Below are 22497 nucleotides of genomic sequence, written 5' to 3'. Positions count from 1 at the left end.
ATTTTCAGTTCAATAAAAGAGATAAGAGATATACCTAATCGTCGTATTTTAAAAATAAGGCGTCGAAGTGAAAGTGGAACATGGATTTCAAAAAGTCTATCTCCTCATCTGAGCACTTTCGCGCTTCCTTCTTCAGCCGCCTGAGCCCAGGATCCGCGATCCCAAACAGCCCATGGTCTATATTCCGGCCCTCTGAAGATAGTTACCGGAAGCCGTTATGTCATCCTATCCTATAATAATCGCAGGAGAAAAATTACCATATGTGCCACTACAGAAATCTGTAATCGATCAAAGAAATCTTTGATCGATTGTCGTGAAGGGTGTATGTGTTCCAATAGTCTCACAACTAAGGATGTCTGTACCGAAACGGAGACGAAAAGTAGGAAAGTGAACTTTACTCGTAGGTCTGCTTTCCCGGGCGGCCACTGCGACGGCTGAGAAGGAACCGGGAAACACTCAGATAAGAGAGATAGAGTGCCGCTAGCGAATCATGGTTTGGTGGTCTATACAAATTATTGACATTCGATGTATCGGAGCCTACGGTGTCACTTTCACTAGAATTTAGTTGAGTTGTAGGTAATATCTCAACTTGTTTGCATTTCACTAATTTGCAATTTGAAAGATTCCATGGTGGGCCGGCCGCCGTCTAATGCCAACCCTCTTTGAAAATGTTGTATGGTGATAATAATAGTATTATTTACGGATTTATCTCTTACTAGCCGCCCGTCCCGGCTTCGCTCGGGTAAAATATAATAAATTATACACCTAAACCTAAAACTTCAGGAATCACTATTTTTTTATTTACACGATTTACATAAACAATTTACACGGGAAGAGAATATGCTTATATAAAATTTTAGAAGATAGAATTTTAAGAAGAGTAGCTGAATGTAGTAATGTTTGAACTTATCCCTGGAAGATGGAAAGCACTGGTCTGATTTGTAAAAACATTTTATTTATGTAGATTTCGCATGATGAGCGTTCAGACAATAAGAATTAAAATATATATATGTAGGTACACTGTATAAATTTGACCCTTTATGACGCTAATACTTACTTTATATTTTCGAATAATAGGACTCAAAATTACACAGTGCTAAATATTTTAAAATACTGTCAGGTGTATAAAATTAATGCTAAAAGCTATATTAATTCAAAGTGCACAGGATTTTAACTAATAATGCATATCGCATAATTATACACAATATCTGCAAATTTTGTGTGTTTGAACGTGGATATCTCAATATTCCTTATTTGAAACTTCTATCTGAAATTCATATGAATTCATCTGTTGGGCAAATTTTGTGTGTTTGAACGTGGATATATCAATATTCCTTATTTGAAACTTCTATCTGAAATTCATATGAATTCATCTGTTGGGCACCACTGCTACATCTTTTTAAAACAGATGAGATTTAAATATTTTTTCTAAGTAAGCTTACTCGTGTTCAACTTGACTGTGTCCATTTACAGTACAAGTTTTTGGAGCTTAAAGTAGAAATTATTTTTGACGATGAGATGAAGACGGGTGGGGAAAGTGTTACAGCGCAGAAACTATAAGTAAGTGGCGGTGGTGTGCGCGCCACTACGTTGCACACTGCGCGCGCGCATTGTCACGGACGCTCGTACCACGATCATACCGGCGTTATTAAAATCTACCGGTGTTCCCACTGTGCGTGTTATCATTAGTGGATTTACCATTCGGCGGCCAGTCGGCACAAGCGAGGTAAGACGATTTCAAATATTTTATGACTCACAATATTGCCCTCGAATCTACAACTGGTGGTGAACATACTGCGAAACTTCTCGACGAGGTATGTGCCATAAAATTTAAAGTCAAGAACTTGCACAAGCACATAAGCAAACAGCTCTCAGGTCTCTCGTAAGCGATGGACGAGAGGAACAATGTTGACTCCGACTGTTTGCTTGCTAATTCGAAAGGCAGCCACCAAATCATTCATTTCATTTACTGCCACTTTCCAACAGCGACACGAAAGCTATATTTCAATAGTTTAATTGAGATATATATATATTATCATCTCGCGGAGAAAGTGACATATGTCAAGATTAGAAAACTTTCTTTTGAGAGATTTTATCTGCATACGAATTATTTGGAACACTAAAAGTTGACGAGTGGTCTATTTATTTAGAGCACCACTACAACGAAATCATAGTTTACATACGTAGAAGCAAAGTGTGTAGCTTTCAGTTTTCAAATCATCCTAGCGAAGAAAGCTCACCAAAAGCTTAATTTACTGGGATTTTAAAAATCTAAATTAATTTTCAGGTACTTGTGATCTAGAAAAAATAATACTAGACATAAATAATAGAAACTATATATTTATTTATCAATTGTAGTAGGGCTATTTGAACGTGGCGACCCTAAGTACGTTTTGCTTATGCAGCAATTTTGAGTGACGTGACAACGTTAGCCTACTCAGTCCTATATTGTGTTTCGGTCCCTTATTCGAAATAAACTTCATGTAGTGAAATTACGTGTTTTATTCATTCCTCTGCGCTTAATTTCGAACGACTTTTACAAAACTCCGGAACTAATTATTTGTTAGCATTTATTAACAAGAATGAAAAACTATTTCTATACATTGGGGATAACAGGCGTTCTACAATTTTCTAATTATAATGAATTTAACAATTATCAATCAATGTCATGTTTTTGGGTCAAACCGATAGCAGTGATCTCAATCCAGTGGACAAGGCATGATGAGTTTAAGGAGTATGTCAAATAATTTTTTAGAAGTAAACTATATGTTAATAAATACACAGTATCATAGTTGCTCAGATTGACATCGCCGGTTTAAAGTATGCACACCCAAATTTTCGATTTCTGTACTTAAACTCAAGTAAAAGTGCAAAAGTTTGCGAAACTTAATTTTCAAACGTTCCACAACAATTTCCTTTATAAATGTCAAGTTTTACTATGTATGCATTGACACTAAAACAATTTCGTGGCTCGCGCGATTTTAGCTTCGACTACTAAACATTACAGTAAATTTTGTAAGGATTATAGCTAGAAGTATGAATGAAGATATTCTCTAGAGTTAGTAAAATCGAGTAGGTACCTAAATGGTACATTTTCAAGGCAAAGATGCAGCAACTATCAATGAAACACGTAACCGCAAGCTGCAATGCCGCGAGCACGAACGGTTTGCACAGCGACAAACAAACAACCCACTTTGCGCATGTTGACTGGCAAAGATTCATTTTCATTTCATTTTTCCACCGAAAATATTAACAAAGGTAGCATTTTGTACACAAACTCGCATTTTGGTCAGGGAAATAAATCATGTTGCATTTAACGCGAGACAAAAAAAAGTCGTGCAGTAAACCGTTGATGAATTTTCCCCCTCGTTGGGAACAGATCCTATGGGTGAACTTACAGGTAATGCTTATTATAATGAATTGTCATGTGACATTTTCCTTTGCACCATCACCGTTTCAATCTCTCTTTTATTTACAAGCTTTGATTTAGTTTCACCTTCAGTCTTGCAAGATTTGATTACATCAAATTTAATTAACGCTGGATCTACTGAGTTGACATTTTCCAGGTCATTTTAGTTTCCATGACAAATGTATTATAATGATGAAAACCAAATGGTACACCCAGGAGGGGTGGATTGGGTCCCAACGAGGGAACTACCTACTCAGATGGGTTACGTATAAATTTTGCACGGTTACACACATTGAATACTTATAACAAGTTCTTTATGACGACAATAAAAACTTGTGTGTGCCAAATCTGTCATTTTTGTTTAAGTTTATTAATAACTAGCTGATGCGACTTCGTCCGCGTGGTTGAACATATTTTGCTAAGGAGTCAAAACTATTAGAGAAATTTAACTATACAGACAAACGATACCTAATACGTACAGAAGATAGTTTATTAATATAGTATAATAAGGACAAATCACACAGAATACGTTAGCCTCCAAATAATTTTTTGACATATGTTAAGAGATACGCGCTAGACTCAAACCTAGAATTCCGGTGTGACAGTCCGCCATGATAGACCATTAATTAGGTCACTTAAGCATATTCTTCGCACAAATAATGTCCAAAATTAAAAATTACCTGTTATTTTAATAATAACCAGGCGGAATAAATAGTAAGCATTTTAATGTATGCAGCTACTTGCTAGGTTAGGTAGGTAGTTGTTTTTTAGAAAGTTCATTTACACGTTCTAAATAATTTTAAAGAAAAGTAACTGATCTGTTGTAAATTAATTATTTATGTTTGTGTAAGTAATTTATCAACATTCAAATTGTATTTTTTCATATGAACAGTTGGTGAAAAAACTAGTTTAATAGATGTATATTATATATAACCTTTGTCTGTCTCTTGCAAAAAGTTTTCAGATACAAGTTTGGCAGGTAGGTGTTTCAGATAATACAGGTGAATTTACAATTATTTTAGGTAGGTTTATGTGCTGTTAACTGTACCTTAATTATCTTACTCTAAATATCTGCTCTTGACTGAAGGTTCGACACCTGTAGAAAGTTTCCTGAGGTATTTTATTCGGTTGAAAATCAATAGCACCTTGTATTAATTAATATTAGTCTGATATGCAAGAAAATATTGAACTAGATATGAACACTACTTGTGAAAGCTGCGATTGTCAAACTTATATAGAGCTAATTTGTATGACAGGCGGAAAAAGGCCAATAATCCAATTGATTTCACTCTGCGCTCGTATGATGCATCGATGTCAGGGTTCAAGTAATTTCATGTAGGAATGGCAATTATTTAGTGATTATTGTTCCTTTCTCCTCAGCAGAACGCATCGGTTAAATCATCTATCTTTTATTCTTCTTCTCATTTCGTTATGTCTATTTATATTATTTGAGACCAGTGTATGGCCACTATTACTGATCTGTCGTCAGCCTTGTAGAGGTCCTTGTAGAGGATACAATAAGTGAGACAGTTAGGGCACGACAGTAGGTGAACCATGGACTGGATAGCACCGCTATCTTTGTATCTATCTATTTTTTATTCATTTTACCCGGTTATCTTCAGTTTATAGCCCTTTTCCTTGATTTACATTCCATGTTTTTCTATGGAAGCAGACAATTTTCTTAGAGATTTTCATTATGAAAATTGTCCCGTCAATTTTCTTAAATCCAAAAAATATGATATTTTCCAACTTACAACATAAATCTAAAATTTAAATCGATGGAATTTTAATTGTCAAAAATTTTAATCGATTTAAATCGATTTTTACCAAAACGGATATCCTACTTGACGACATCAATTCCGTTTCCTTCTAAAATGTATTTTACATGAACAATATGGGCTAACCAGACAAGAGTGACGAAAGTAGGGTGAAAACCTTCCGTAGTGATGGCTTATCATTAAAACGACGTGCAAGGTGCTCTAGTTGCCAATGATGATGAGCTTCGGTGCGTGACAATGTTTGCCCGTTCCCTATTACTGCAAATACGTGACACATGTATGCAGCAATACAATAAATTGGTGTTAAACAAGTAAGGATTATTGATACTTATTACAAGTAAGTTAAATAATTTTAGTTAAGTGATTTTGTTAGTACCTCTAACGTCAAGTATTAGTGGAAATTAAAAAAAAATATAATAAAATGCCTAACTCTCATCTCCAAACACCACCAATAAGATTTTTAAAAATAACCAACTAAAAACGACAGCGAACGCATACAAACGATAAAAGATAAACAAAAATATCTTATGTATGTACAATAAATTGGTAAAGAATTCCTTGAAATGCGAATAAAACAATAATGATTTCTACATAACACTCGGCTTACAGCCCAACTTCCTGAAGAGTTATCGTGATATTACAGACATAGAGGTATATAATTACCTTGCCTTCTTACTTATGCACATACACTCTAGGCTCGGAGAAACTGCATCAGACCTAGACATACTGTTTCCAGTTATAATATTTTATACTAGTATTATGTATTGGAAAAGGAATAATGAATCTTGAATTGAATGGGAAAATAAGTAGGGGAAAGCTGAAGAAAAGATGGATGGAGTGCGTTAGAAAAGGAAAGGAAGTAACAGATCACGTCAAAAAGAAAGAAGTGGAGAAGGCTGACATGATGTACACATAAAATGGGATAAGGTTAGGCGGATGATGATGATTATGCATTATGTATGCACATATGAAGCAGGTTGGAATCATATTCGTATCACATCTGTACCAATCTGACTGGTTATCAGTTTTCATAGACCATTAGCTTTCGGTGAAGGATAATATAGCGAGGAAACCTGCATTTTAGTTGATGATAAAGTGTGTACAATGAAAAAGTCAAAGCACTTCATAAACATTTCCAAAACAATAATTGTGCTTATTCCTCAGGCATGAGGAACACGATAATTGTGACTATAAAAAATGTCCAATTATTTGTATAAACAAATTATTACATGTAAACATAAGCTACCTGATACAGAAAGTAAAAAAATACAATGAGTTTGTTATTATAAAACTATATATATATATACACTTATATATATATAAACTTATTATTATTACACTTATATATATATAAACTTATTGTATGTATATAGATTGATATTTATTGGACGTGGCCTTTTGGGTCATAAGGATTGTATCCTATGTCCAAAATTATCATTGTTTTGTATAAATAATTACATAACATAATATTTGTATTATATATTTACAACAGGAACGATTTTTCTTTTTGTATAGTACATATGTATCTAGGTACCTACTTACTACATAATTGTAGCCTACTCCTTTGTTACCAAAAGCCAAAGGCACAGAAATATCGACAGTATTAGATTCTTTAGGACACGATCACAATAACGTTTCCACATCGTTGTACAAACCTCTTTGCTTGGATAAATTTTACGAGCGTGCGGTTTCTAGGACGAGCCAGTAAACTGTTCAGAACAACGTTGGATCTCCTCTTCATTGACTGTACACAATCGATACTTACGCCAAATGTTGAATTTCTTCAGTAAAAGTCCTTCATTTAACTTACTAAGTGCTTGAATGGTGACTTCAAAGCGGATTAGAACTCAGAAATGACTGAGTGTCAAAATACTCACTAGATTTCTCTTATGAATTCGTAAGCACAAGTATAGTCTCTTCGCGTTCCCGTGGCAATTCCGGGAAATCCTCTTAGCGATACTTTAATCTAAAGGATCAACTTGTACTACAAATTCCAGCATTCTACATCCAGTTCACGTGATAATGTCGGAAAAGTCTTGTTACAAATTTCAACATTCCATACCTAGTAGTTTCGTCTGTGAATTGTCTGTCCGTGAGCTGCGGACGAGTTTTATAAACTTTTTTTATAATGTTATCTTACAAGTTCACAAGCAAACTCTCTTACTTCTTAGAATACCTAATTATTATGCTATTATCTTTGTTATTATCGCTTTCCTTCAAGTATAATTAACCAGATAGACTTCACGATTTACCGACCCACTTTCCTATTCCGTCTCATCCATCCAACATCCATCATTTATTTGCATATAACACGTAAAAAGATTTCTATTATTTTGGGGTACTTCCACTTTACAGTTATTTACCTCACCTTTTAATTTATTTATTAAACTTCTTTACCAATGGATAACATTTATGTATTTGATGGAAAGAACTTTTTTTAGTAGGTAAGGTACCTACTATGTTATTTTCTAACTAAAGAAAGTATAGTGCTTATTATGAAATTTAATTACACTTTCTTATAGCATCAATTTCTTTTTGTAGAGACAAAATATTTTTAACTGGTTCCCTTAAAGTTTCTGTTATCTAAGCAATACACGTTTGAAATATTATTATAATATCTAAAATGTTAAATTTATTTCCTATACAAATAAATCATTCACTTTTTGAAACATCATGAACAAAACGTATCTAAATTTACGCGAAAAATTAAGAGTGTACTGTAAATAAGTGTTCGAAATTGGGAACAAACGAAGTCGTTTTCGGCGAGATGGACTATGGTCACTTTTACTTCCTCTCAATGTGAAGCAAATAGGAACAGTCTCGTGTAGCGAGTGGTGACCTCGACAGTGACCGAGACAGTCGCGAGAGCACCACTTTCTCCACATCGCTGCAGCAGATTGGAACTGGTTTGCCTACTATGTAACCTTCACCCAATGGCGCATCTAATTATTCAACATTTTACATTATATTTTTATATTATTTCTTATTTTGTGTATATTTTTAATCTGTATTTCTTATAAATATAATTATATTAATAAAATATAAATTTTACGCTCATTTAAATTATCTTTATGTATTTTTAATGTTTGATTTTCTTTCCGGAAATATTTATTATATTTGATTTGTTCTAATTAAATAATTAAACTCCTGAGTAATTCAATAAATTAATCCTTTTTTTTTTGGAATTTCACTATAACACACCGAACTATATGTAGAAAGTTGTTCTTAAACCAAATTTTTAATTTAGCACGTAGAATAGGAATTTATTTGCCTCCGAAAATGAAATTTTGATTTAAATTTGCAGACATTTCATCTCATTGCGTCTATTTAGAAAACATCTTACCCAACCCCTCCGTCGTAGAAGCGTGTGGAAGATAAAAAGATTTAATTAATCTTGTTTTCTTCATTATTATCATATCACATAAAATATACTTTTATAGTATTATATTTTTAAGGTATAAAATATCGTAGTACGAAATATGGATTACGTGCGTGCTCATGAAAATATTTTTCGAATCTCTTTTACAGGTGGGTACTTATTTGCTTTCTTTACTTTATCAAAACACTCCTATTATTGCTATAAGTGTAGACTCTTTATATCAGAGTTAAAAATATAAATGTAAATATGTATCTAATATTTAATTATATAAATAACACACCATAGGTGGTTTTCATTTTACAAGCTGCACTTACACTAAATATTGTTATATTCCTTAGGAAATTTGTTCAATAATTAACACGTAGTTAAATATATTATTATTTAAATGGTAGCATTTTTTCTTTTTGTGTTATTATCACTGCGATTTTTACTTTCTTATTATCCTTTTGAATTAAATATACAACAGCTTGTTTTATTTCAACAAGCTTGTGGTCCTTCAAGCCAGATAAGAACCAAAATTTAATTATACCTTCTAAGGGAAAAAAGGTGCAGCGAAATTGTCAATCTAACTATAATCAAATTAATAGTTTGTTTATTGTATTATGTATAAAATAAATAATGCAAAAAAATATGATGCTAAATCCAACCTCATTAACATTTTCTTACAGCATTTCAGTAAAAAAATAAAACAGTCGAATCATTAGTATAAACCGTAAATGATGTTCTCTAATAAAGAATAGCGTGATGACTGTGACCTACTTCACTAATTCTGATCAGATGTCCATAGAATAAATGCTGTTTGAACCGAATCTTTCACTGCGGGGGCTCTACGCCTGCGGCAGAAACCGCAACTTGCTGTAAGACCTTTCACTGCAAAGAAAGCGTTAGACCACTCGAACACAAGATAAAATTATTAATCTTGACATACATATGCACAGTAATGTAAACAATAAAGCCGTCAAGTTTTTTTTCTTAGAGATAGATTCACGCGTATGAAGATTTTTATTACATAGCTGAATTTTTAAAGTTTTTATGATTCTTCCCCGATAGCCATTGCAACAGCCAACACATAATTTCTAGTGATCTATTATGAGCGGAGATAGGAAAAATGATTGTCTGGTTGATTGAGTGGATCTGTATACGTTACAGATCCACTTTATTATACCTAATCTAAGTTTGAACTGTAGGTATTATAATGTAGGTCATTGCCATTTGTTGTTTTATTTTATTTTATTTTATTTTATTTATTTGGGTTAGCAAACGATTACACTCATAAAACTTAATCTAGGTTGACAACATAATGTTATTTCTAAAAGTGCAACCAACAACGCTATCCACAGATTACTAAATAGAATTACCTACGTGTGTTGTTGAACAGTCAATATTAAAGAACTGTAACTAAAAATTTAAAAAAAAATGCAGAAGTGTTTGTGTTGCGTAACATATACAAGTAAGTACTTACAAAATAACGTATTGAGAAAAAAAAATTAAGTTAATGATTCCATTAATCCTTTTTTGAATCTGTACTGTGAAAGGAAAAATATGTCTAAATTGCTGCAATGATTATTATATATATAAACAAGCCGTCTTAGAGGCGCACGTACCCCTGCTTTTGTTCTACAAGGATCTAAGTGGAACAAGCGAGGTGCACGCGCGGCTCTCACATTGGCGGATCGTGGCACCGTATATCTAATTTGGTTACAAAGACTTGAAGAGTCAAATTTATTGTTACATATTCTGTACAAGATCATCGAACTGAGATATAATCGCCTGGAGTCTAGGCTCAGTAAATTGTAATGTTGCAACAGTGCATCATAAGATAAGTGAGAACGGGTACATCTATAGTGCGCAGAACGAAGAAATTTACACTGAATCTTTTCTAAACTTTCTATATATTTATCATAAAAAGGATTCCATATAGGCGTTGCATATTCAAGCTGTGATCGAACTAGTGATCTATACAAAGTCAAATAAGTAGACATTCGTTTAAAATTACGAGCCGCTCTCATGACGAAACCATACATTTTATAAGCTTTGTTAGCTACAGTAGTGACATGGACGTCGAAATGCAATTTTGAATCAAGAAATACACCTAGGTCTTTAACTGAACTTACTTTTTTCAAAGTTGTATTATTTAAGACATATTTAAAATTAAAGACATTTCTATTTTTGGTAAAAGTAATAGCGTGACATTTAGGAAGACTTAGATGTAATTTGTTCTGTGTACAGTAAAAAGATAACCTATGTAGATCTTCCTGTAATAGCTCACAGTCTTTTGTGCTTGAACATGCTCGGAATACCTTAAGATCATCGGCATATAGCAATATTTCTGAATATTTAAAGCAGCTGTTAATGTCGTTGATAAAAATAATAAAAAGCAGTGGTCCTAAGATGGAGCCTTGTGGGACTCCTGAGGTTGCCACAATAGGCTTAGACTCATAGCCGTTTATCACAACTGTCTGCAATCTGTTCGAGATATAAGAAGAGAACCAGCGCAGTAAGTTACCGCGAATCCCGTTGTATGCTATTTTAGACATCAACAATTTATGATCCACTTTGTCGAAGGCCTTCTGAAAGTCTGTGTAGACTCCATCAACTTGTGTACGACGATCCATATTTTTAAATAAGAAATCGGTTAGAATCAACAAGTTAATAGTAGTAGACCGCCGTTTCACAAAACCGTGCTGTTCTGGTATGATGACGTTGTTGGTATTCACCAGTTACGGACAACCGCACGTTTTACTATAAAAATGTTTGCAAATTCGCCACTATTGTCGTTCGTGAAGAAATGTACTGCGTATTTCTACGAGCTCTTGACTGTACTATACATTTACATTGCAATATCCGGACAAACAGCTCAAAACAGTTTCTACCTATTCTTTAAGTTGTGAGGCATTTACAGGAAGTCATGTCACAACAAATAAACATGAAAAAATAATACTTTAAAATAATCGGAGATCGTAGTGCGAGTATTTGTAAATTATTTTGCGAAATCTAAGCATCTCTCTCTCTCTCTCTGTCATCGGAGCGTACGTGAGCTCACCATGTTTCCATCGATAAACTAATCAATTAATTCAAAGTTTTTATGATAACGAAAAATACTTTCTCTAATGTAAGGGTAAATCTATAGGGTCGAAGCAACACCTCTTGTTAAAATAGGTACTTACCTATTAGGTATGCTATGAGAAATGTAGTGGATATATTTCATAGCTGCATATAAATCTCTATGATATGTTAGATGACTAGATCGTCTGAATAGAGGCTACAACAGCAATTTAGCGAGAAAGTCTCCATTGTAAACTTTCCTATTTATCACAACAATAGTTTTATACGAATCCTATATATTGAGGGGCCATGAGGACGCATAAAATGACATGAAAGCTAGGAATGTGGAAAGTTATGAATTATTTTAATTTTTGTAATAATTCGTTGTAAGAAATCGTCGACGCAAGAAGTATACCTAGTTCCTTTCAAATTGTTTTTAGCAAATGAATTACTAAATTATCTACTAAATATCTGTGACCTACATGACGCCAATTCAAAAAATATAAAGACAGAAAGCAGTACAGAATTTTATTTTTTTTTAATATCCAAAATATATTTCTTTTACTGTACACTTGGAAGTGCACATTATCATCAAAAAATAAGTAACTGGTCAGGTTAAAAAAGATATAGCTAGTTTTTTTTTTAATGTTTGTGATCTTAATATATGTACGCATTATTCGAGCGCGAATTTGATTGACACGTTTCATTTTGTATATTTTTTATTGACATTATCACTAGTCTGACTACGACAAGTAAGAAAATTCCTAGTAGTTCCGGGAAGAGTACTGGAAACGGCCAGTGTTTTAGAGTAAATAACACAAACCATTCAGCCAGGGTTCATAACTTAACTATTCCTATAGAAATATATGTCGGCACAAATTTAAGTAAGATGTAGGAAAGTATATAATTTTTTATTCGTGAAGACTACAAGTTTCAATATCTTATTTTCAATTCTTATATTACCATTGCATTAAAATAACTATAATATAGTTGTTGACACAGACAAACTTTTGATGTAGACACCTAAACAAGTTTTTTTGAGGCATGCTAAAAATATGCGTCTATAATTTCGAACACACACCTCGATACTCAAGTTAAACTTTCTCCTAGTCAGTCAATCATAAATTATAATCGTTTTTATTACAAGATAAATCGTTTTAAAATGATTGCGATTCACTAGTCCCTGTGTCTTTCTTTCTATAAATGTAAGCTTTTTTTGCTCACTTCCTGAAGTAATATTATTTAGGTACATTAAGATTTGATATTGTATATGTATTGTTTTAAACTACAACTACAATTAACTTACTATATAATTATATGTATGTAGGTATATATTATATATGTGTATGTGTATATAGATACTTATGTAAAACTAGTTAATTTTTAAATTATAAAACAATCAATACTTGTAAAATATAAATATAAGTTTTTGTATAACTATATTTGTGCTTACTGTATGTAATAACTAAATATTTAGTTTTATACTGACAAATTATTAACGGCGACAAATTAAGATGATAAGATCAAAATGCGCAATTACATAGGTATATGTTTAATGTTTTAGAGACAATAATACTCTAGGACTCACCTTAGAAAAAAAGCAAGCATGGGTCAGTCGCTAAGTACAAGAAGGACAATACATAATTATATTATTGTTGGAAATTAGGATGTGGGAAAACCAAAAAGAAACTAATTATTTACACACGCACGTGATGCATCAGATTTGAAGGTTATTGATTTACCGATGCGCAGCCATTTATTATTCTTCCTTCCGACAATGTTCACGCACGGTATTACATAAGTGTTAAGCTAGACACATCTTGGAAATGGATGAATGAATTTATTTATCAGACAATGAACAGAGATATGACAAAGAGGAATGTAATAGATCGGTAAACATCAGACAGGGAGAAGTGGAGTAGGCTGATGCTGTACCTGATGTAAAGTAGGATGTCAGAGTTTACATACCAATCTGATTCATGTATTTTTCATTTGTTTTCATCGATAACCACTTGCTTCCGATAAAGGAAAATATAGCGAGGAAACCTGCACACTGGTTGATTTTACTATGTGTGAAATGGTTAAAGGCAATGGAAAATAATATCCGTGAATAATGCCAAAAAAGTTGTTGTGTGTGTTTCATTCCACATAATAAACACGATCCTCAGCCATGAGGATTATGTTAATTGTCCTAGATGCGCCACAACCTAAACTTTTTTTCCTGAAACTTTCAAAGTTTTATGTGTCGTTGTTTTTTCGTTTTTTCCGTAGTATTTTCATGTTAAACTATTGAGTACTTATACAATTTACAGTTTGAACGCTTGAAGTGTCCAAGTGCATTTGTGTCAACCGTTTCAAAATAAAAATTCACGATACTCTACAGAATTGCGTCTTTGTTGGACTTTCAATAAGCAGAAAGATACTTGTGTGAGGATCGGCGAGTCCACTTTCGATCTCTAGTAGAAAGTAACAAGCTACACTGCTAAATGGTTTGTGTACACTTGTCCAAACTTTAGAAGTCCTACATTTGTTCGTTTGGGTCAAATAATAACCGGAATTTATTTGGGTGTATTTTTTTCCGGTCATGTCAAAACTTCAATTTACTATCACACGAGGGAATTTATCAGTACGTAATAATACTAAACTGTAGATTGTTGATGGATATGTTAGTGAGGGAAAAAATATTGTGAATGTCCTGTAATATTTTAATATATTTTTTAAATTTATCTAGAACTTTATTCGCCTCACACATTAAGATTCAAATAGTGGGCTAATGACAATCGGGTCTGCTCTAAAAAAATAATACTCTATAATCTCTAGCTGAACACTAGCTTGGTAGCTGATAGGCATTCGCAAAGAGAGTTGAGGGACCACCTAGGCCGATTATAAATGAAATCAAAGGTAAATCTTCAAAATCTAATTGTTCCTAAATTGAACACGAACCCTGGGTTTCGAATATCACAGCCAAAAATGAGGCAGAGCTCATTTCCTTATTTGATTCCAAAAAAGAAATTCAAATTCAGTGTACCTTTTTTTCAGAGCTCATCACCATGCCGGGTTCGCCATTAACAGAATTGTATCTCAAGAAAAAGATGACAGCGATGCACGAAGATGACGTCCCCATGCTATCCTCAAACTCGATGAAGCCACAGAATAGGACTCATGAGTAGGTTTTTTATTACATTTTTACAAGCTTTTATTTCGCTTCACATGTACCCGATATTTGCCTGTCTGTAATCAAATCTTTTAAATTAAATTTCACCTACGTACTTCAGTTTGTTCTACAATGTTGACATTTTCCACGTTGTGTCCGTTTCTATGACAGTACATTATTATGATAAGCTTGACCTAATGGCGAATCCAGGATCTCAACAAATCCTGATCCAAAGATCAGGATTTTTTGTTAAAAAAAATGTTAAAGCACCATAATATTGACTTATTTGTGGTGGCAAAATACAGGAATAACTTAAATTTTATTTATATATTTTTGTATCTATTAAGATATGTGACATAGTCTGTTGGATGTTAATTACAATAAAAAGTAGTTGCGAACCGCAACTATTGCTCTTCGAAAATAAATAAATAGATAATACTTTTAAAAAGGTGTGGGAATCATCTTAACGGCTTCCGTTTGTAGGAGCCCGATACATTATTTCCCACAATTTTGAGCCCTTCAATGATAATGGTAATGATGTCAGTGTGTAGCTATACCATTGATTTAGTAAGTTCTTCGTACAACGAGTACCTACTAATTCTATGAGTTCAACGGGATGGGATGCATTTTGACTTTTGACATGTAGGTATTATTGGTCTGAACGAGTATGAATAACAATGAAATTTAAAAAAAAACATAGATGCCCATTTATCAAATGCACGGCACTTCGTAACATGTCACTAAAGTTGATTTGTTGAAATTTCAGATGGCAAATTGTATGGAGAAATGTGTTTGCATTCATCTACATGCACGTGGCAGCCATTTATGGGTTCTACCTTATGTTCACTGGACAAGTTCGGATTTGGACCGTACTCTTCGGTAAGTCAGACCGTACTCGTCAGTAATTTTCCTGAGAATAAAGAGATTTACACATGCCTATTTACCTTTATACGCGAATAGCCTGAGCAAGTAATTAATTGGGAAAACAATCAGTCCCCGAGAAAAGGCGTCGCTGCTGTTGAATAAATTTGACAAGAAAAAGACATATTTCAAATTGACTTTGAAATTCCAATTGTAGTTACTGAAGATACTTATTCTTATCATTCAGGAACTATTTATATAGTAAAAAAAACGTGTTTAAAATGGTAAGAACTTCTACAAAAATTTCAGGAGAAATTTTATTCTGTAATGTCAAGAAATAAATGAATGTTGCAGCTGTCGCTTTCGCTGTAATGGCTGCGATGGGAGTAACGGCGGGCGCGCATAGGCTGTGGGCACACCGAGCGTACAAGGCGAGGTGGCCGCTCAGATTGTTCCTCGCCGTTTTGCAGACCATGGCCTTCCAAAACCACATCTACGAATGGGTGCGCGACCACAGGTATAAATCGCGGTCAACGGCTAGATTTATTAACTCTAGAACTAACAACAACTTAGAGCAGACCAAACGTACATGCTATGTTCGCTCCAAGAAAACTAGCGACTTATTCTTTAACTTATTAGATTTTATTTATATGGTACAATCTTGTATTCTTGTTTAACCAGTTAGCGAACAAAAACAAATATACTTATTTAAAAAAATAGTCTGTACTAAATCCTGCGCTAAACGCATACCGGCAACATTACTCGAGATACTAGCTCGGTGATTAAACTATGTCAAAATTTTAAAACCTTTTAAGTAAACCAGGATAAACGGATAAAATTTCTATACAAATTCGTTTTGAGAGAAGTAAGAAACAAAAAATATTCATATAGGTATATAACTAAGTCGGTACTTAATAATATGTTAGACTGTATAATATAGTTGACAGTAAAATATTAAGTTGAAAATCTTATGACTGAGCTATGCTTTATGTACTCGTACCTAAACAGAAATGATGCTTCATGTCTAGTTAAATAATTATTACACATTGTCATTTTTTTACTTTACTAACTTTTGTAACTATTAACAAGGCTATGAATAGTCCATAGAAAAACCACATAAGTATTATGTTAGATAAGTATTTTGAAAATAACAATGGGTTAAAAAAAACATGAGTCGAGCGGGAAATAACGCCTCTTTCTATCCGAAACAACGCTCGATATCATGCCTGTTGGGCCGAATTAATTCAGAAATAAAATGTCTAGGATAGGATGACTGTCGGGTCAGCTATAATAAAGTAGTGCTTGTTTATCGTATTTGCAGTGTAGATATCCTCAATCTGTATGTCTGTCATCCGTCAGGGTTCACCACAAATTCACGGAGACAGACGCGGACCCGCACAACGCTCGCCGAGGCTTCTTCTTCTCCCACATCGGCTGGCTGATGCTCCGCAAGCACAAAGAGGTCTTCGAGAAGGGCGCCACTGTCGACATGTCTGACCTCGAGAAAGATCCCATTGTCATGTTCCAAAAAAAGTGAGCTTTAGGACTTCAATTTATATTAACTGCGCACAGCGAAATTCAGGAGTATTGTATGTGCTGGTGGTGGTATTCTAGACCGTATTGTACCCGCAATTTATTAAAAGTTTTTATGAGGAAGGTGTGGTGTAACGTTCATCTGCATCTATAAATCTATGCTCAAAACATTCAGCTATAGACTTTATAATTATAAATCATGTGATAATATCGCAGTAAGCAACGCTCATTAATGAATAGGTACCTATATAAATTGTTAATAACGTTTGAATAGTTTGAATTATTGATTAAATTTGAGAAATTGGTACTTATTAAATGTTACCGTTACAAAAGACAACCAAAACGATGTATCAGCTTTTAAAATCTTCAATGATATTATTCTTGCTTCCAGAACGTACCTTTTCGTTATGCCGCTGATATGTTTCGTGGTACCCGCGGGGATACCCGTCTACTTCTGGGGGGAAGACCCCTGGACATCGTGGTATGCGGCGGCCATCGCTCGCTACACCCTCACTCTTCACTTCACGTGGCTCGTCAACTCAGCCGCACATATTTGGGGCAATAGGCCTTATGACAAGTGAGTGAAGCTTATGCATACTCGACATTTTTGCCGGTGAAAGTCAATTTTAACCTGTTCGTTTACGGTGTTACAGCTTCGAAAGTTATTCTGTCTCACATATCGCGTCTCTTAGTTTTTGGTAGAGATATTGTATACAATTTGTATACAGTTATTTAAAAATCTACGATTTTCAGGCTTCACTCTGTATTTAACTTTCATCAAAATCCTAGTAAATATTTGTGTGCAAATAGATAAATATATATAGAAAAATCAGAGATCGTTAAATGGAAAGTTTTACTAGATAAAATCTCAAAAACTACTTCTGAAACTTATTTTAACAACTTATAAATACTTTTGACGTTTTGGAAATCACACATAGAACAATTTTTGCTTATTTTTATTATTACAAACATGAAGATAAAAGTACACAATAATATAATTAGAGTAACAATTTTAATTGTTTTAAAAACTTAAGTCTAACTACCTACGTGGTTATTAAAATTAAATATCGGTACATGCGCGGGTTAACTGTTAACTACACGGTTACTGTGCACAGTTATATTAAATTTTTTTCCATCTGTCAGCGCCTCTGGTAAATGATAATCGTGAAAAAACTGTCTAAGTATGATTATTCTTCTACAATGACCGTGACGCCGTTATTCTAAAATGTGTGTTTCAAGATAAATTTGTAGCTATAGTATCCTATAGCTACTCAAGTAGCTATAGTTATTTTTTTTATTCTGTAATTCATAATTCTAAACTACGGACCAGCGTAATTCTTGTATTAAATTGTCACAAGTTAACAGTTTGATGACAGAAATCCGTTTTAAAATACCTAATGGAACTTACATTGAACTCTTTGTTACCACTAGTACCATATTGTACTAATATAAGTACTGTTAATATAATGGGTCAGGTTGACACAAACACAGAAATACAACAAACTAGAATCTTGGACAAATCTGTGAACAAATACATAACAAGTACAAATACATATTAGTTGAAATTTCATTCAAATTCAATTGTTTTTACCTTGCCTAAATAAATAATAAGAAAATTTAAATGATATTAAACAGGTTGTTTACAGCAAATGTTTGCCCTTTCAACAACAATGCCCTTCAATAAATGCAAACAAAAACAACATTTTTAGATTTGTTTTTTTAATCTAATTAATTATTTATTTTAATAAAATATATTTACTTACGCATCCTCGTTATAAAGAGATAAAATATCATCTTGATCAACTAAGTATAATACATGTCATCTAAATAAATAAATAATTTTATAAACATTGTTTCGTAATGTTCTTAGAACTAGTTAGTAGCATAAATCTATCGGAAATGAGCTGAGTTCAATTGAGCATGTAAAAGAACTTCAGAACATGTTGAACATCCAGTCTTTTCACAATACGATGTCATGTTAATACATACATGCGTTCTGCATCATGTCGAATTATAAATCCTGTATTCTGACAAATAAATTACATTAATTTGATGTTAACTATTTTCCAGGTACATCGGAGCCACCGACAACAAGGCAGTGGCGATTTGTGCCTTCGGAGAGGGCTGGCATAACTACCACCACGTGTTCCCCTGGGACTACAAGGCGGCCGAGCTGGGCAACTACAGCACCAACATGTCAACTGCCCTCATTGACTTTGCTGCCAAATACGGTAATTAGAAAAAAAATATTCAAATACATGTTCATTCAAGTTGATTTGTTTTTACCTCGCCTAAGTGAATATTATGAATATTGAAACAGATGTTTGCGCTTCCAACAACATTTTTAGATTTTTTTAATATAAAATAAGTTATTTCGTTTCTTATACCATATTTATAAATACACATCTATTATGATTAAATTTATTTTGTTTTTAATGTAAGTTTGATTACTTATTATTGACGACCTCGGTGGCGCAGTGGTAAGATGCTTGCTACTGAATCAAGAGGTCCCGGGTTCGAACCCCGGTCGGGTCACGATGGAAAATGACCTTTCTCTGATTGGCCCGGGTCTCTTGGATGTTTATCTATATATGTATTTGTTATAAAATATAGTATCGTTGGCTTAGTATCCCATAACACAAGTCTCGAACTTACTTTGGGGCTAACTCAATCTGTGTGATTTGTCTTAATATATTTATTTATTTATGTAGAATATCTGATGTCACGTAGGCTTCAGTACCTTTTGTATATACTTGTGTTTACTCTACATGTAAGCAGAGTAAGCTTAGTTGAGACAACTCACCTTTATCATTTCAGCCTGTGATCTAGATTTTTATAGGGCAATAGTGACCTAAGTCCAATTCTATATGTGATAAGTATTGGCTTGAGTCAAAAAATCATCTTAATTTTCAGGTCTGGCATACGACTTAAAGACTGTGTCAGCTGAGATGATTCAGAAACGAGCAGCCAGGACAGGAGACGGCAGCCACCCGTCAGTGAAGGAGTCTTCTGCTTTAGCCCACGACGACCACCATCACCCTGAGAATCCCGTGTGGGGTTGGGACGACCAGGATTTGACCGAAGAGGACAGAAAACTGGCGGAAATCGCTCATAGAAAATCTGACTAAATCTTGAGCAAAATCTCCATTCTGGTCCACAAAAATAATAATCAATTACGAAACTAATAATATTTTATATAAAATACGAATTTAAGTATTTACCTGACATATTCTGGAACGCATATGTATACCGGGTGAAGTCAGTCAGACAACTAACAAATCAAGATTTTCGTTGCATCCGAGTTATAATAATGATTCCCAAAAGAAATTGTTATTATTTTTTAAAATATTTCTATTAAGTAGTCTCTGGAAGACCTTCGTTAGGTATTCAAAATATATCTGATAACAAAAGAAGTTTCATAACACCTTGCGATTTGTGTGAAAAACAAAATAGTCTGCTGATATTGCTATGAGCTATTGTGTTTTCAAATTATGATATTTATAGGCAATATTGTGCCTGTCATGCTCAATTAGAATTCGAAAAATTATTTTGATAATGCACAAAATAATTTTAATTGGTTGAAAAATCTAAGAATTACGTGTACGTTGAAATAGGATAATAATTTCTAAATAAATACTTAGATTGCTGCTGATCCTCATATTATGCCTATACTAGCTGTGAAATTGTACAAAAAATACATAGTTGGCAAAACAATTAATACTTGTTTTGCTGACTATATTCTGTAACATTGTAGCTAACATCACTCGTATAGGTTTCATGTATATTTTTGCCATGAGATTGTTCGCAGAGCCTATGGAAAGTATGATTGTTTTCGGCATTTTGTAGCTTAAGGTATTTTGTTATGTGATATTGGTCTTGTAGATATTTATCGGTGACTGTTAGTTTAAAAAAATAACTTATTCCATTGATATTTTTTATTATGGGCTTATTAACAATAATCTATAATTTACAATTTAAATTTTTTTTAGTAAATAGCAAGGATTCATTTGTCTGTGTATAAAATGGATAGATAGATTTAATATTTATTTTTGAATCGCTCAAATTAAGTGTGGTAATAGGCCCTTAGTAAATATTTAGTGTACTTAGTACACACTTGTTTCAGTGTGGATTTAGGTAAGGTTTATTTATTTTTAGACGATGAAAGAAAATACTGAATGTTGTAACTTAACATGTCATATTTTGCACTCGCTTGTTTATTACCCAATAGCGAATAAATGTTGTTTGTATAGATAGTTTTATTTCATTTTACTCTAGCTTACTGTTTCTAGTTTCATTCATCAGAAGCCTCGAAGCGCGGACCCTTAAGTTACAAATGACTTTTACAGCCTGTCAAGAATGTGAAGAAATGGCTGGCAATGCTGGGTGTTTATATTGACTATTTTATTTGCTTTTGCAATGGCAAAAAAAAATATTTGGACAACTTTTATGGCAGATTGTAACTCAATCAATATCATAATAATCCAAAACGACTTGACCAATTTTTATGAAATTTTATTTGTATATTGAGTAGGTCTGAGAATTGGTTGTTATCTATTTTTATACCAACGGAACGAAGCCGGGACGGCCTGCTAGTACCTATATAAAGCAAGATTTGTAAATAGTAAATTTTGAAGTTTCAGCTGTGTTTTTACCTAGGACCAGTCTTCTGACGTCAATACTCTTTAGGAATGCCGTTACCTGTTTTTATCCTTTAATCACCTTGTACGACCATATTGGATGTATAAGGATAAGGATGGAGTGATCCTATTCTAAGGCTAGAACCAAACACTAGAGGGTATGGTTATGCCAAAGCTCAGAATACAGAAAGTGTCATACTTAAATTGAAGTGCGGTTTTCAATATACAGAGGTGTATATTTCCCTTTTAGATACTTCGTTCAATCTGAACTGAACAACTATCAGATAAAAATCGCAAATAATTAGCAAATAACGAAATCACTTAGACACTCACGTAGCATTAAATATTAAATAAAATAGCCTTTATTTCACATGTAGTATAACAAACGTTTCCTTAGTTAAGGATTGTTTTGTTCACTATTAATACATCTGTATGCCTTTCTTCGGCAAAGGCCTCTTCCATTCTTTTCTATCCAAAGCTATCCTTGTCCATAGAGTAGCATTAATCAGGTTTTAATTAGAAGACAAGAGAAGAAAAATAATATTTGAGTTTATAATTACATATAGTTAATGTAATATATTTAGCAAATGCAGCAGAAAAATTTATTTACACATATAAGTTACGTGACTGATCATCACTGAGTATGATTTGATAATCAATATCGAAGCATCGGAACTTTGCAGAACAGAAGCAATAGGCTT

General features: G+C 33.4%; 1 protein-coding gene across 1 annotated transcript; it reads left to right on the top strand.

The window, feature by feature from the left end:
• Positions 1 to 1585: 1585 nt before the first annotated feature.
• Positions 1586 to 21408, top strand: LOC128676571 (acyl-CoA Delta-9 desaturase). Its single transcript, XM_053756750.2, has 8 exons — positions 1586 to 1726; positions 14651 to 14777; positions 15532 to 15644; positions 15981 to 16143; positions 16986 to 17159; positions 17551 to 17736; positions 19230 to 19390; positions 20073 to 21408. Exons 2-8 carry the CDS (start codon positions 14662 to 14664, stop codon positions 20285 to 20287), a joined length of 1128 nt encoding a protein of 375 aa, XP_053612725.1. The 5' UTR covers positions 1586 to 1726; positions 14651 to 14661; the 3' UTR covers positions 20288 to 21408.
• The last annotated feature ends 1089 nt before the right edge of the window (positions 21409 to 22497 follow it).

This window comes from Plodia interpunctella, chromosome 16 (genome assembly GCF_027563975.2).
Source record: "Plodia interpunctella isolate USDA-ARS_2022_Savannah chromosome 16, ilPloInte3.2, whole genome shotgun sequence".
In the NCBI taxonomy this organism is placed as follows: Eukaryota; Metazoa; Arthropoda; class Insecta; order Lepidoptera; family Pyralidae; genus Plodia; species Plodia interpunctella.
The sequence above is the reverse complement of the archived record's forward strand: the minus strand, read 5'-3'. Positions and strand labels throughout refer to the sequence as shown.